Source organism: Diabrotica virgifera, chromosome 6, assembly GCF_917563875.1.
Source record: "Diabrotica virgifera virgifera chromosome 6, PGI_DIABVI_V3a".
Taxonomy (NCBI): domain Eukaryota; kingdom Metazoa; phylum Arthropoda; class Insecta; order Coleoptera; family Chrysomelidae; genus Diabrotica; species Diabrotica virgifera.
This window is the reverse complement of record NC_065448.1, coordinates 230,079,549-230,092,767: the sequence shown is the minus strand read 5'-3', so window position 1 is coordinate 230,092,767 and position 13,219 is coordinate 230,079,549. Positions and strand designations below refer to the sequence as shown.

Sequence of the window (13,219 nt, the reverse complement as noted above, 5' to 3'; positions counted from 1 at the left end):
ATAAGAAAACCAAAAACAAAATATGAGCAATTGAGATGAAATTCCTAAGGAGAAGCAGCAGAGTAAGAAGATGAGATAGAATAAATAACATAGAGATTAAGAAAAGGAATGGAATGAATTCGAATAATATAATAGACTACATAGAACAGAAGAGATTAACCTGGTATGGACATTTCAGAAGAGCAGCCGAAAAACGTTGGATAAACAGAATAACATAATGGAGCCCGACGGGAGGAAGATAGAGATGCAGACCTTCAAGATCTTTCAGAGATAAAGTGGACAAAGGAGTGAAAAAAGAAATTTGCAAGAAGAGGACTGGAAAAATAGACAGAACTGGAGAGAACGGTTAAGTAAAGGAATACAGTTTAACCTGTGGGATCCTCTAGTGTATATGTTACAGTTCAAGTTGATTATCCAGTTGGAGTTGACTAATTCTAGTTCGAGTCAACTCAAACGGCTGGTTTCAGTAAAAGTTGATTATAAATACAAAATTAAGATTTTTATTCAACATTTACTAGTAAAAGTAGACTCCAACTAGTTAAATTATACTCTTCCCAATGCGATATAGTAAAATTTGATTCACATAAACAACCGATTCTATTTAGAAATTAAATGTTACTGGATATTAGTTCAGGAAATGAAACATTTTGGCTCGCAATATTTTCGTTTATCATGGTTTTACTTGAAGTCTTCACAGAAGGTAGGAAATAGCCCAAGGATCATTTTCTATATCGTGACGCTGCTGTACGCTGAAACCTTAGAGGTTGTTGCCACCCCATCTCGGGGGCGGGAATTTTTCATTACATTTTAACCAGGGAAATCGATGTAAAATGCACTTCTAAAAATAATTGTTCCTTACGTTTTCTTCGTAAAACTAATATTTTTCGAGGTATTCGCGGTTGAAAGTAACAGATTTTCGACAAAAAAATCGACTTTTTGGAGGGTTTGAGATTAACAAAAAATACACAGTGAATAAATCAACTGTGGCTTTAAAAATTGTGTCTTTTAGAAACAGAAACAAAATCCTTTTTTTATAATTTTTCTACAACCAATACAAACTGAGATACGGCATGTTAAAAGTTAGCTTTTTTAGTCAAATGCATAATTTGAAATATCCAAAGCCAAATAACGAAAAAACTCTGCATTTTTCGAGGAAAACTTACAGAATATTTTTTTAAGTATAAAATTAGACCTTTTAAAAAAAGTTATTATATAAAAATACATATATAGGGTGTCCCAAAAGTAGCGGAACGGTCGAATATTGCGCGAACTAAACATCGGAACGAAAAACTGAAAAATACGTGTTCAATCACTTTTAAAAATCTATCCAATGACACCAAACACCAATCCCCACTACACCCCCTGGAGGTGAGGTTGGGGGTAACTTTAAAATCTCAAATAGAAACCCCAGTTTTTCTTACAAATTTGGATTCGTTACGTAAAAGTAGACAACTTTTATTCAACACATTTTTTCGAACCGTGGATAGATGGCGCTATAATTGGGAAAAACCATTTATCCTGATACCATAGGTCAATTATAGAAACGGTCTAATATCTCACGAAATACACTTCCAAATGAGAAACCAAAAAACAGATTTTTAATCTTTTTCGAAAACCTATCGAATAACACCAAACATGACCCTCCAACCCACCCCCAGGAGGTGGGGTGGGGGTAACTTTAAAATCTTAAATAGCAACCCTCACTTTTTATTGCAGATTCGGATTTGTCATAAAAAATTAAGCAACATTTATTCGAAATATTTTTTTAAATTTTTGATAGATGGCGCTAATAAATCGTATGTTTCCAATTAAAGCGCCATCTATTAACAATTCTAAAAAATGTTTCGACTAAATGTTGCTTAATTTTTCATGACGGATCCGAATCTGTAATAAAAAGTGGGGGTTGCTATTTAAGATTTTAAAGTTACCCCCACCCCACCTCCACGGGGTGGGTTGGAGGGTCACTTTTGGTGTTACTCGAAAGGTTTTCGAAAAAAATTAAAAACATGTTTTTTAGTTTCTCATTTAGAAGTGCATTTCGTGAGATACTAGACCGTTTCTATAATTTACGTATGGTATCAGGATAAATCGTTTTTCCCAATTATAGCGCCATCTATCCACAGATCGAAAAAATGTCTTGAATAAAAGTAGCTTACTTTTACGTAACGAATTAAAATCTACAAGAAAAACTGGGGGTTTCTATTTAAGATTTTAAAGTTACCCCTCACCCCACCCCCAGGGGGTGTAGTGGGGGTTGGCGTTTGATGTCATAGGATAGATTTTTGAAGATGATTGAACACGTATTTTTTAGTTTTTCGATCCGATGTTTAGTTCGCGAAATATTCGACCGTTCCACTACTTTTGGGACACCTTGTATAAAAATTATTTTTATATGTATTATCAATACACCCAAGAAGTTTGACCTATGTATTTAAAATTTAGAAAAATTGGAGTTAAAATAGATAAAATTGGAGATTGGAGAGATACATTTTTTTTTAAATTTCGTCAAATATCCCCCTTTTATTCAAAATATCTCCGAAAATTTTAGAGATACAAAAAAAAATTATATAGTATCTATTAAATTGTATCTTTTTTATTAACTAAAATTAACCTTTGCAAAGATTATCTTTACAGTGAACATTTAGCGAGGTATAGCTGCTTAAAACCTCTATTTTTACAAGCAAACAAATCATTATTCAAGTCCTTTAAACTCGCCCTACTTAAAAACTAAGGGATCTTATGGAATTTAATTTACAAAGTCTTATAGCTCTTATAGCTTTAAGATAGCCCACCAGTTATAGAAAAAGACGAAGATGACATCGATCTCGATGAAGATGACTTAAAAACTATTTGTATTTGGATTTGTAAATTTGTATTTTTGTGTAAATAAATGATTTTGTACGTAATTCTACTTTTTTTTCTGTATAGATCTATTACATTACCTACTTATAAAAATTGCAATGTTATTAAGGGTGATTTTTAAGGTATGAAGTATTATGATATTATGTCCAAAAGCATAAAACAGTCATTATTTAACCAATCAGTACCAAATTTTACCCATATTAAGGTTTACAATATTTTAATATAATTTTTCACAATCAGGGTTGTTTACACCCCTAAAAATAATCAACACCTTTGGGCATGATATAGAATATGAAGTACAGGGTGAGATGATCCTAGTACCAAATTTTTATGCAAATCGATGCAAGCCGAAATCATTATTTTAGGATAAATAATTTTTTTTATATTTATATATCTCAAACAAGGGTGGTTTTAAGAGTTGAAATGATATAATATTATAACCTAAAGTATAAAACAATGATGATTTAATTAATAAAAACTAAATGTTGACCAAATTAAAGTTTAAAATGTTATTTTATAATTTTTTACAATAATTAGGGGTAGCTATCACCCTTAAAATCCCAAAAGCGTACAACGGCTCAATATAGAAAATGTCCTAGATAGTAAAATAAGCCTATTCCCAAATTTTTTGTACAAATCTATTCTGGACGAAAAAATTTCGAGGCTTTTCCATTTTTTCAGCTTCATTTCCTGTCCTATATGTTCAAATCATGATAAATAGTTGAAACGGTCAAAACAAAGAGACGCACAGCACAGTCATCAAAAAAGCACATGAGATTATACTCGTATAATCAACATTTACTGAATCGATCCACGAATAGTCAACTCAAACTAGTAAAAGTTGAATTACATTTTTCAAATCAACTTTTACTGCTCGTTTTAGTTGGGAGTTGACTCGAACTAGGAATAGTCAACTCTAACTGAGAATCAACTTGAACTGTAACATATACAGGGTGAGGCAAATAAAGGGCCTATTAGAAATATCTCGAGAACTAAAGGCAACAGACTCATGAAAATTGGTATGAAGGGGTTTTGAAGAGTGATCTATTTAATGAAAATATTTTCATCTATTTGCTACTTCCGGTTATACCGGAAGTTGCTTATAACTTCGTTATTTTAAATGGGACACCCTGTATATTTTTACATTTTTGGATTCTAGTCGAAGTCTTATTTCTTAAAATATGAGGTTTTGTATTGTTATACAGGGTAGTTTAAAAGATAATTAAGTTTTTTTATTAATTTCGTAGCAACTTTCACACCCTGTAGAATAGGAGTAGTTTGAAATCAAAAACTTTATTTATGTTCAAATGATTTTTAATATAGTCTACTATTGTCAGAAATTATTAGTATAGCTAATTGTTGAATTTTAGTATACAGGGTTGGTCGAAACTCGGAATGAGTATTTTCTGAGTTTTCTTAAATGGAACACCCTGTATTTTAGTATTGTAATGAAATGATATTTATGTTACTTTTTTTATTTCTTAAGCATTCCCTATACCTAACTGCTTTAATTTGTGCTTAATTGTTAATCGCACCAACAATCTTAACTACGTAAGTATTTTGATAGCTCAACCATTATTGGGAATTTTAACGATCAGTCTAGATTAATATGTATTTATTTCCGAAAAATTATTTGTGACTGAATATTTTCAAGGCCAACCTAATAAAATTTCACGTATTTTTTGTTGCAATTAATGTTTGGCTTGAATCACCAATAGCTCACAAATTAAAGCAGTTAGGTATAGGGAATGCTTATAAAATAAAAAAGTGCCATAAAATATAATTTCATTACAATACTAAAATACAGGGTGTTCCATTTAAGAAAACTCAAAAAATATTCATTCCGTGTTTTGACCAACCCTGTATACTAAAATTCAATATATAGCTATACTAATAATGTTCACCAATAGTAGACTATATTAGAAATCATCTGAACGTAAATAGAGTTTTTGATGTCAAAGTACTATAATTCTACAGGGCGTGAAAGTCGCAACGAAATTGATAATAACACGTAATTATCTTTTAAACTACCCTGTATAATAATATTAAACCTCATATATTAAGAAAGGAGACATCGAGGAAAATCCAAAAGTGTAAAAATATACAGGGTGTCCCATTTAAAAAAACGAAGTTATAAGCAACTTCCGGTATAACCGGAAGTAGGAAATAGATGAAAATATTTTCATTAAATAGATCACTCTTCAAAACCCCTTCATTCTAATTTTCATAATTCTGTTGCCTTTAGTTCTCGAGATATTTCTAATAGGCCCTTTATCTGCCTCACCCTATATATTATATAGTCTTATTATTGCCTTCACCACTTCTTCATGGTTTTAATTTTCTAAATGCCACTGTGTAATACATTTTCCTCTTTGGTCCATGTCATTGTGTCAAATTATATGTGTGTATGTCTTGCATAATATAAACTATGCTCTACTCTAAACGCTACGTAGTGTCTGTTGCTTTGGTCTGATTCCCTATCTGGGCCTGTTTTTGCTTCATTCCGCATGTTCAATTTGATTTAATTCTCTCATGTCAATAAATTGGCTATTGTTGCTTATATCGTTTTATAGTTTTTGCATTTCTTGGTAATTGTTTAAGCTTAGCTTGCTTCTTGTCTTTAGTTGGTTTTCCACATCCCTCATTATATGATTTCATGTTTTTTCTCTCGTCCTAATTTCTTAAATAAGAAAAATAGCAAGTGACGGTAAAAAAATATTTTTTTTTATTTCTTACCGAAAGCTCCAAGTCTATAATTCAGCGTAACCAATATGAATCCATAATCCATTAAAAATTGTGGACCAAATCTTTCGAATGTACTTTCCCCCTTAAAGAGAAAACCACTGTGCAGAAATACGTACACAGAACTGGAGAGAAACCTGTGGAACCCTTTAGTGTATATGTATATTATTAATGGCTTCACCACTTCTTCATGGTTTGTGTTTTCTAAATGACACTGTGTAACACATTTTCCGCTTTGGTCAATGTCATTGTGTCAAATTGTATGTGTGTATGTCTTGCATAATATAAACTATGCTCTAAACACTATGTAGTGTCTGTTGCCTTGGTCTGATTTCCTATCTGTTTTTTATTTTAAGTTTTCATTTATTTGTTTATACAAGGCCTGTTTTTGCTTTCTTCCGCATTGTCAATTTGATTGAATTCTCTGATGTCAAATAATTGGCTATTGTTTCTTATATCATTTTATAGTTTTGGCATTTCTTGGTAATTGTCTAAGCTTAGCTTGCTTCTTGTCTTTAGTTGATTTTCCACATTCCTCATTATATGATTTCATGTTTTTTCTCTCTTCCTAAGTTCTTAAGTTAGAAAAATAGCAAGATTCTATAAAACAATAATTTAATTTCTTACCGAAAGCTCCAAGTCTATAATTCAGCGTAACCAATATGATTCCATAATCCATTAAAAATTGTGGACCAAATCTTTCGAATGTACTTTCCCCCTTAAAGAGAAAACCACCGTGCAGAAATACGTACACTGGCAATGATGCACTGGTTTGAAAATCCTTCTAAAAATAAAAAAAATAATGATAGGGGAGCCCAAGCGGCGATTTTTGCAGTTACTCGAGCGCGTCAGATTATCACATGGGAAGAAACCTTGTACTCTGTAAATGTACCTCTACCATATATTGGCTCTTAATACAGGGGAGTTCGTTAAGGGGGGTCCGAAGAAAAAATATATTGTTAGAAAAACTTAAAATCGTCAGAAAGATAAGGTAAAACTACATGCAAAACAGTGTATACTTCAAAAATCTGACGAATTGGGCGGGGTAAGGAAATGGGTGAGTCACAAAATTTCACGAGAAAAAAGCGAATATTTCACGAAATTAACGACAGATCGAAAAGCTAAAAAATACGTGCTCAATATTTTTCAAAAATCTATCGAATGATACCAAACACGACCCCCACGGAGAGGTGTGGGTGTTAAATTTAAAATTTTAAATACGAACCCCGCGATATTTCGCGAAATGAACATCAGATCGAAAAATTGGCACCGATACACGACCTATACGAAGGTAAGGTGGGGGGTTACTTTAAAATCTTAAATAGGATCCCTCATTTTTGGATTTCTTACGTAAAAAAAAGTAACTTCTATTCTAGATATTTTTTCAAATTATGGAGAGACGTATCTATAGGTAATCGGAAAAACGATTATTAGAAATGGAAAATTAAATTAAAAAATTGAAAGTCCCCACTAAAACGGAAAACTTAGATTAACTTTTTTTTGTTTTAGGACCTAATCTTTACAACCTAATAGGTCCCCATAACTCTCGAGTGACGGCACATTTAGCATTCTTTCCTTCCCTACTATAAATAGTGGTATTAGTCTGCTCGTAAATCAAAATTTGTAGTTGGGTAGTCGAAAATATAAAATATGTTGTGCTTACCGCTGGGGTATAAACATTAAGGTAAAGACAGTCTTCCGTCTCCCTTGGATCGGTGTTTTGTAGCTGCATACAGATCTTTGTATTTTTTGTAGTTTGTAGTACTTCACTCCACGATTTTGGTTCGATTGGGTCCTAAAATAGTCAATGTTTTCATTTGTAATTAACGTAAGATTATAACTTAATTCTTCTTTTATATTTCTAAAGTTTTTATTTATTTATATTTAATATTAATTTGCTATGTTGTATAATCCACTTCCGTAAAAACTATATGATATATTTAATTTAAAATGAATTCAATAATTTTTTGAAATTGGGCAACAATGTCAACTTAGATCTCTGACGTAGATAATGACGTGCAACGGTAAATATATTAGACGGACTGTATTTAATAATCGATTTATTCGGGTGTTTTTAGTGCTGAGTGCCCCGTTCTACAACAGAATCATGCAACTTTAAAAATAAGAAAGATGATTCAGGAGTACCTACTAATACCACTTACCTTGAATCGGAGATTTCCTACTGGAGGTGCTGCATATGGAACTTCTTGAAAAGCAGAATACTTCTTACCGTTGTGAGAAGACAATACTCGTCCTTGAATTTTTCCTCCATTGTCGAGCGTGACTATTGGTCCTACTTCTGCGTCATTCAACGGGAAACAAATTAGAACTATGTGGAAAAGTATAGCTAAAGGATTCATTTTGATTTGGTTGCTCATCTAAAACCAATAAACAAATCGTTTAATATAAGAAGTATAGTAGTCCATGTAATGAGGCTTAAAATAGGACAAAACCTCGCAATTTTTACACAATGGATCGATTTGCTTGAAAATTTAAGAATAAGTAGTGAATACTCCACGGATCAAAATCTATATCATGCCAAAAGGCGCTTTTACCATGGGGACGGTTGCCACCCATCTCGGAGGTGCAAATTTTTATTTTATTTTGACCATAAGAGTTGGTAAAAACATTCATTATAACTAAGCAAAAAGCGTTGTATACATTTTTTTGATAAAATTAATAGTTTTCGATTTATTCGCTATCGAAAGTGTTACGTTTTATATTGAAAAAATCAAAGTTTTTAATCAGTTTTCTGCTGATAACTCAAAAAAGTTTTCGTTTTATCAAAACAACTTTACTTGACGAAATTGTACCTTTTGAAAAAATAAACAAAAGCATTTTTTTATTTTATTTAAGACTAATAGTAATCCAGCTATATTTTATTATATGTTGGCTCTCCTTCGTCAAATGCTTAATATTGTAGCTTCAATGTCAAAGGACGGGAAAACTGTGCATTTTTCCAGGATAACTTGTTAAAATTTATTTAAACTGTTTAAAAATATGTGTCTCCAGAAATTAAAAAATCTCTAGCTAAAAAAAATTAAGTGATTTATAATGAAAAAAATATCGGTCCCTATTTCTTTTTTCAGCAAAAAAGTGATCGTAAACAACGTCCTAATCACCACCCTAATTAAAATTTGTCATTGATCTGATTTGGTTTTCTTGATTTATGTATTGTTAATAGGTTCTAAAAGTTTGAACGGCTTATAATGATTATTTAAAAAAAATGGAGTTAAAATCGAATAACGCGTTTTTGTAGTTTGGTAAAAATGCCCTTGTCTACAGAATAGAAAGATTAACATCAGAGATACGAAAAAATGTTTAAATATGAAATTGTAGTAGCTTATTTAATTCCCAAAAGCTTGATTTGCAAAAATTTTTTTTATGGAAAAAATTGAGTGAGCTATTGACAATTATTAAAACTTGTAATATCATGCAAAAACCAACTTTACCAACCCTTTCAATGCCACCTCTTTTTGTGACTGAGAATTTAAAAAAAAATGAATATTATTAGCCTTATAGATTTTATACAAACCTACAAAATTCTTTTTTAATGAACTTTCTAACATAAAAATTTAAAAAGTTACGGTTAAGAAATTAATATATTTTTTTGAAAAAAAAAGGGGACATCCAATTATTGGAAGCATAATAATATAAGTTAACGGTGTTTTTATTCATTGGCTTTAGCAGGGTTTGATTCTGATGGGCTCTATTAATTATCTCTGGTTATTGAGAAGAGAAATAATAGTAATTTATTATTAATATTTTACTTACAAGACTGTACGTAATCTTAACTGTCAACTAAACATATTTAATGTTGATTATGTAAATATAGTAATAATGTTATTAACGAAGTCTCTGTTCTGACTGACCTACCACTAATTTTCTTATAAGTGATGGAAAACCTTGACACCTGGCGCAGCACACATCATGTAATATTCAGTTCACCTCTACGGAGTAATGAGTAAAATTTTAATTAACTTATAAAATTATTTTACGTGATGTCCCATGTCCCACACTCGTACTACAGTTCATGCAAAAACGAACGATTTCATACCGTTTTCATGATTTAATTTAATTTAAACTTTCCCGAGATATTCTATTTGTTTATAAGCCAAAAAATTGTTTTAAAATATTCCTGAGGCCGCTTATATAGTCCAATTTCAATTCTGTACAATGCGTTAGATATAGTACGTTTAATAGGTACAGTGTCTTTTTATACAAAAATCATAGTTATTCTTATGTGTCATAATTATTGTGGCTATTATTGCGACCGTAAATTTTTAATTAACAATTCAATTGTTGCTAAACTGTTCATTAAATTTCCATCGGCTTTTGGAATTATAATTTATATAAAAAGAGATTTTATATTACCAAGTCATTTAATTATTGATAAACAATTACTTATCTAAAATTTGTGAAAATTAAAGATTTTGTTGGAAAAACCCGCATTTTCCGGGAACAATTTTAGTCGAAGTAAATCGGGAAAACACGTCTTTATGCAGATTTTAATTACGATGAATTTTTATTGGGGTGTTTTTGGTGTAAAGTTAAAATCTTTGGAGTTATAGAGCAAAAATTGAAAAAAACACAGATTTTGAGCGCCATTTTATTTATAAAAAAAGTAGCACACAATCTGCGGATTTTGAATACCTATATTATTAATATGTACAATCATAAAATTCGATTCCAGCAATAATATTGATGCTAAATAACTTTTCCTAAAAATGGCCTATTCTCCGATAAATTTGTTCAGACTATATTCCTATTTTGTGTTTAACTATTTTCTTAATACTAAATTTTCAATCTAATAGCATATAAAACAACATAATATTACTTTACATCCCATCAGACTGAAAACAATGGGAACCTTATCTGGTTACAACTCCGAGGCTTCTAAAATTTGCAAGCAATTCTTTATATAGCTACACAAATGTTAAAAAATTTTAACTGTAGAATACATTTTACATGATATTCCACAGTGGTACCTACTACCTATAGTTCGTGTATAAACGAACGATATACATATTCCTGTTTTATATTTAACTACTTTCTTAATTATAAACAAACGAATACAGTTTCAATATGATTGAATCTATTTCAAATTTAGGACTGTCCAATGTCCATTGTCGGAAGTTTCTTATTCTCGTACTTGCCTATTTCATGCAGCAGTCCTTAGGTTGAAGTATGCATGTCCATGAAATATGATTTAATCCCAGGAAATATGATATATAATTTATTGAAAGTTGATACTTTAAGGGTCTACGTTTTAACTTATATATAGAGAAGTATCTACTAGACGTAGCAGTTTTATAGCAATTTAATAAACGTTGTCGAATTTCGAGTATTATTACAGAATCACATAGATAGTTTATCAATTTCAAAGTTTATAGCATCTAATATTAATTTTAAAGAGTGTGATATTTATAATAATACTTACATACAAGTAACAATAAAAAATTATTAAAACTTCTTTTGAATAACCATTTATGAACACTGATTTAATATTACACTACATAATATGGAGATATTCCAGTTATTATAATGAATAACTATTACACTGGAATTATCACAAAACCACAATATTTATATAAATATGTAAATAATAATTAGTACTAATAATATTTATCTCTAAAAGACCGATTAGTTTATTGACTTTTGTTTTATACCATAAATAGATTCACACTTATACTGAGTGATTCGAAAATATTATTTTAGATTATTAAGCAGTGCATTGAAATATTTATAAAGATATCTATCAAACTTATCATTTCACTGGTTTTCCCCTGGGTAAATTCTTTCCTTCTTAAAGGTGCTGACAATTTCTAGCCTTTTTAACTATTTGCGTTATAGTCCAGGATAATAAGGATTTTCTCAAGACACTCAAAGATCCAGGTAGCTGACTACTTTTTAGTTATTGTAGACCTATAGGAAGAAAATCTACCTGTTTTCTGCCTAGAGTTCGTGTCCGTTTTTTAATTATTAACAATTTATTGCAAAAATCGAGATTTTTTTGATATTTTGCATCCTATTCAAAAGCTAAACAATTGACATAAAACTACAAAATTTAATTTTTTAGAACATTGAAAAACCTTCAAAATACCGATTTTTGAAAGTTAAAAAGTTAATTGGTTGCTTCGCAAATTGCAAAATAAATGAAAATTGATATTTATTAATACCTTTTACTAAAGGACATCGCACACATCTTATGGAAAATATAATGTCACTCAAATTCAATAAAACTTATACGAATAGATTCGTTTTAAAGTAACGGTCAAATCTTATTGCGACAACTCTTAATTACGTATAATTACGGCTCAAATTGCAATTAAAGTTTATCGAAATCACATTTTTTGAGTTAGTAAAAGTGTCAGTTACCATCACTATTGCTCTGGGTGCTATTCAAAAGAGCTTAAAACCCCCGCTGGGCCTAAGCGGATTAGTGAAACTAATCCGCTGATTTATGGAGTACCGACAATCTGGATGTTTTAAAATATTTTTTCTCTCTCTAACTTACGCACGTACCCATTTGATTTCAGATTTATTTATATCAATTTCTGCTGTTATTATTGAAAATATAGAGTTGGCGCAATGATAAGATTTGACCGTTAATTTAAAACGAATCTATTCGTATAAATTTTATTGAATTTGAGTGACATTATATTTTCCATAAGATGTGTGCGATGTCCTTTAACTTAGAATTTTAGGGTTTTACCAAAAATTGGTAATTTTAGTACTTAACAAACCCTCAAAATTTGAGACCGATCCATTAATTAATTTAAATGTTATTCTATTTGTTTATCCCAGAGACATTTATTTTGCAATAACATAAGACATAAAATAATGAAAATTGGGCAATTCTGAGTATGCCAAACGAATGTAGAAGACTGATGCTATTAAACAGTATTAAAAATAGATAAAAAAATTAATCAATATATTCAAAAATCCTAAAGCCAAATTTTGGAAATTTTGTAGTTTATAAACATTTAGAATACCTTGACAAATATTAACCGTAGGAACAATATTTTATATATTCGGAAAGCTAGTATTTTAACACGAACTTGTAAATAAAAAAATTTAGCCTGGGTTCATTAGGGACAAAGTTAGCCATTTGTTTATAATAAAGCTTTGTTATGTTTGTTTATGATATAGCCTTGTCACAGCTAATTTGTTTATAATAATTAAGGAATTTCATTAATACTGTTTTAAATAATGTAATTTGTAGTTTTTGTTAAAAAATTTGCATAAACCTTTTATCTTCACAGCACACTCTACGATTTTTCAAAATTGTAGTTCAAACGGTTACTAGGGGAAACCTACGAATCCACCTAGTTAAAATACCGAAAAAGCAATTTCAAACTAATACAATTTTCTATATCTTCGGATCAACTCAATGGATTTTAATCTTTCTTTCTTTAATTCGTATGTAATTTCTACGTACATTACAAATATGCAATTTGTTTATAAATTTATTAATTAATAATCAGTCTTATTTGTTTAAACCATTCTTGAAAAAATATTTTTTTACAAAAATCTATTTTTTTAATCACAGAATCATTAATGATCATACAAAAAGTAAAATTCACTTTAATAAATAAATTATTTTTATTAGATA

The 13,219-nt window shown here is 30.1% G+C and overlaps 1 protein-coding gene across 2 annotated transcripts in view; it reads right to left on the bottom strand.

The window, feature by feature from the left end:
- LOC126886782 (juvenile hormone esterase-like) overlaps window positions 1–11,203 on the bottom strand; it is a 35,687-nt gene extending 24,484 nt beyond the window's left edge. The window contains exons 1-4 of one of the 2 annotated variants that reach the window (XM_050653819.1): window positions 11,045–11,203; window positions 7,767–7,982; window positions 7,268–7,399; window positions 6,232–6,388 (exon numbers count right to left, since the gene is read on the bottom strand). In XM_050653819.1, coding sequence (XP_050509776.1) covers window positions 6,232–6,388; window positions 7,268–7,399; window positions 7,767–7,982 — 505 coding nt within the window. In that variant the 5' untranslated portion in view covers window positions 11,045–11,203. Of the gene's footprint in view, window positions 1–6,231; window positions 6,389–7,267; window positions 7,400–7,766; window positions 7,983–9,378; window positions 9,497–11,044 lie in introns of those variants that run through there. The other variant, XM_050653820.1, reaches the window with a different exon arrangement.
- Window positions 11,204–13,219: the final 2,016 nt, after the last annotated feature.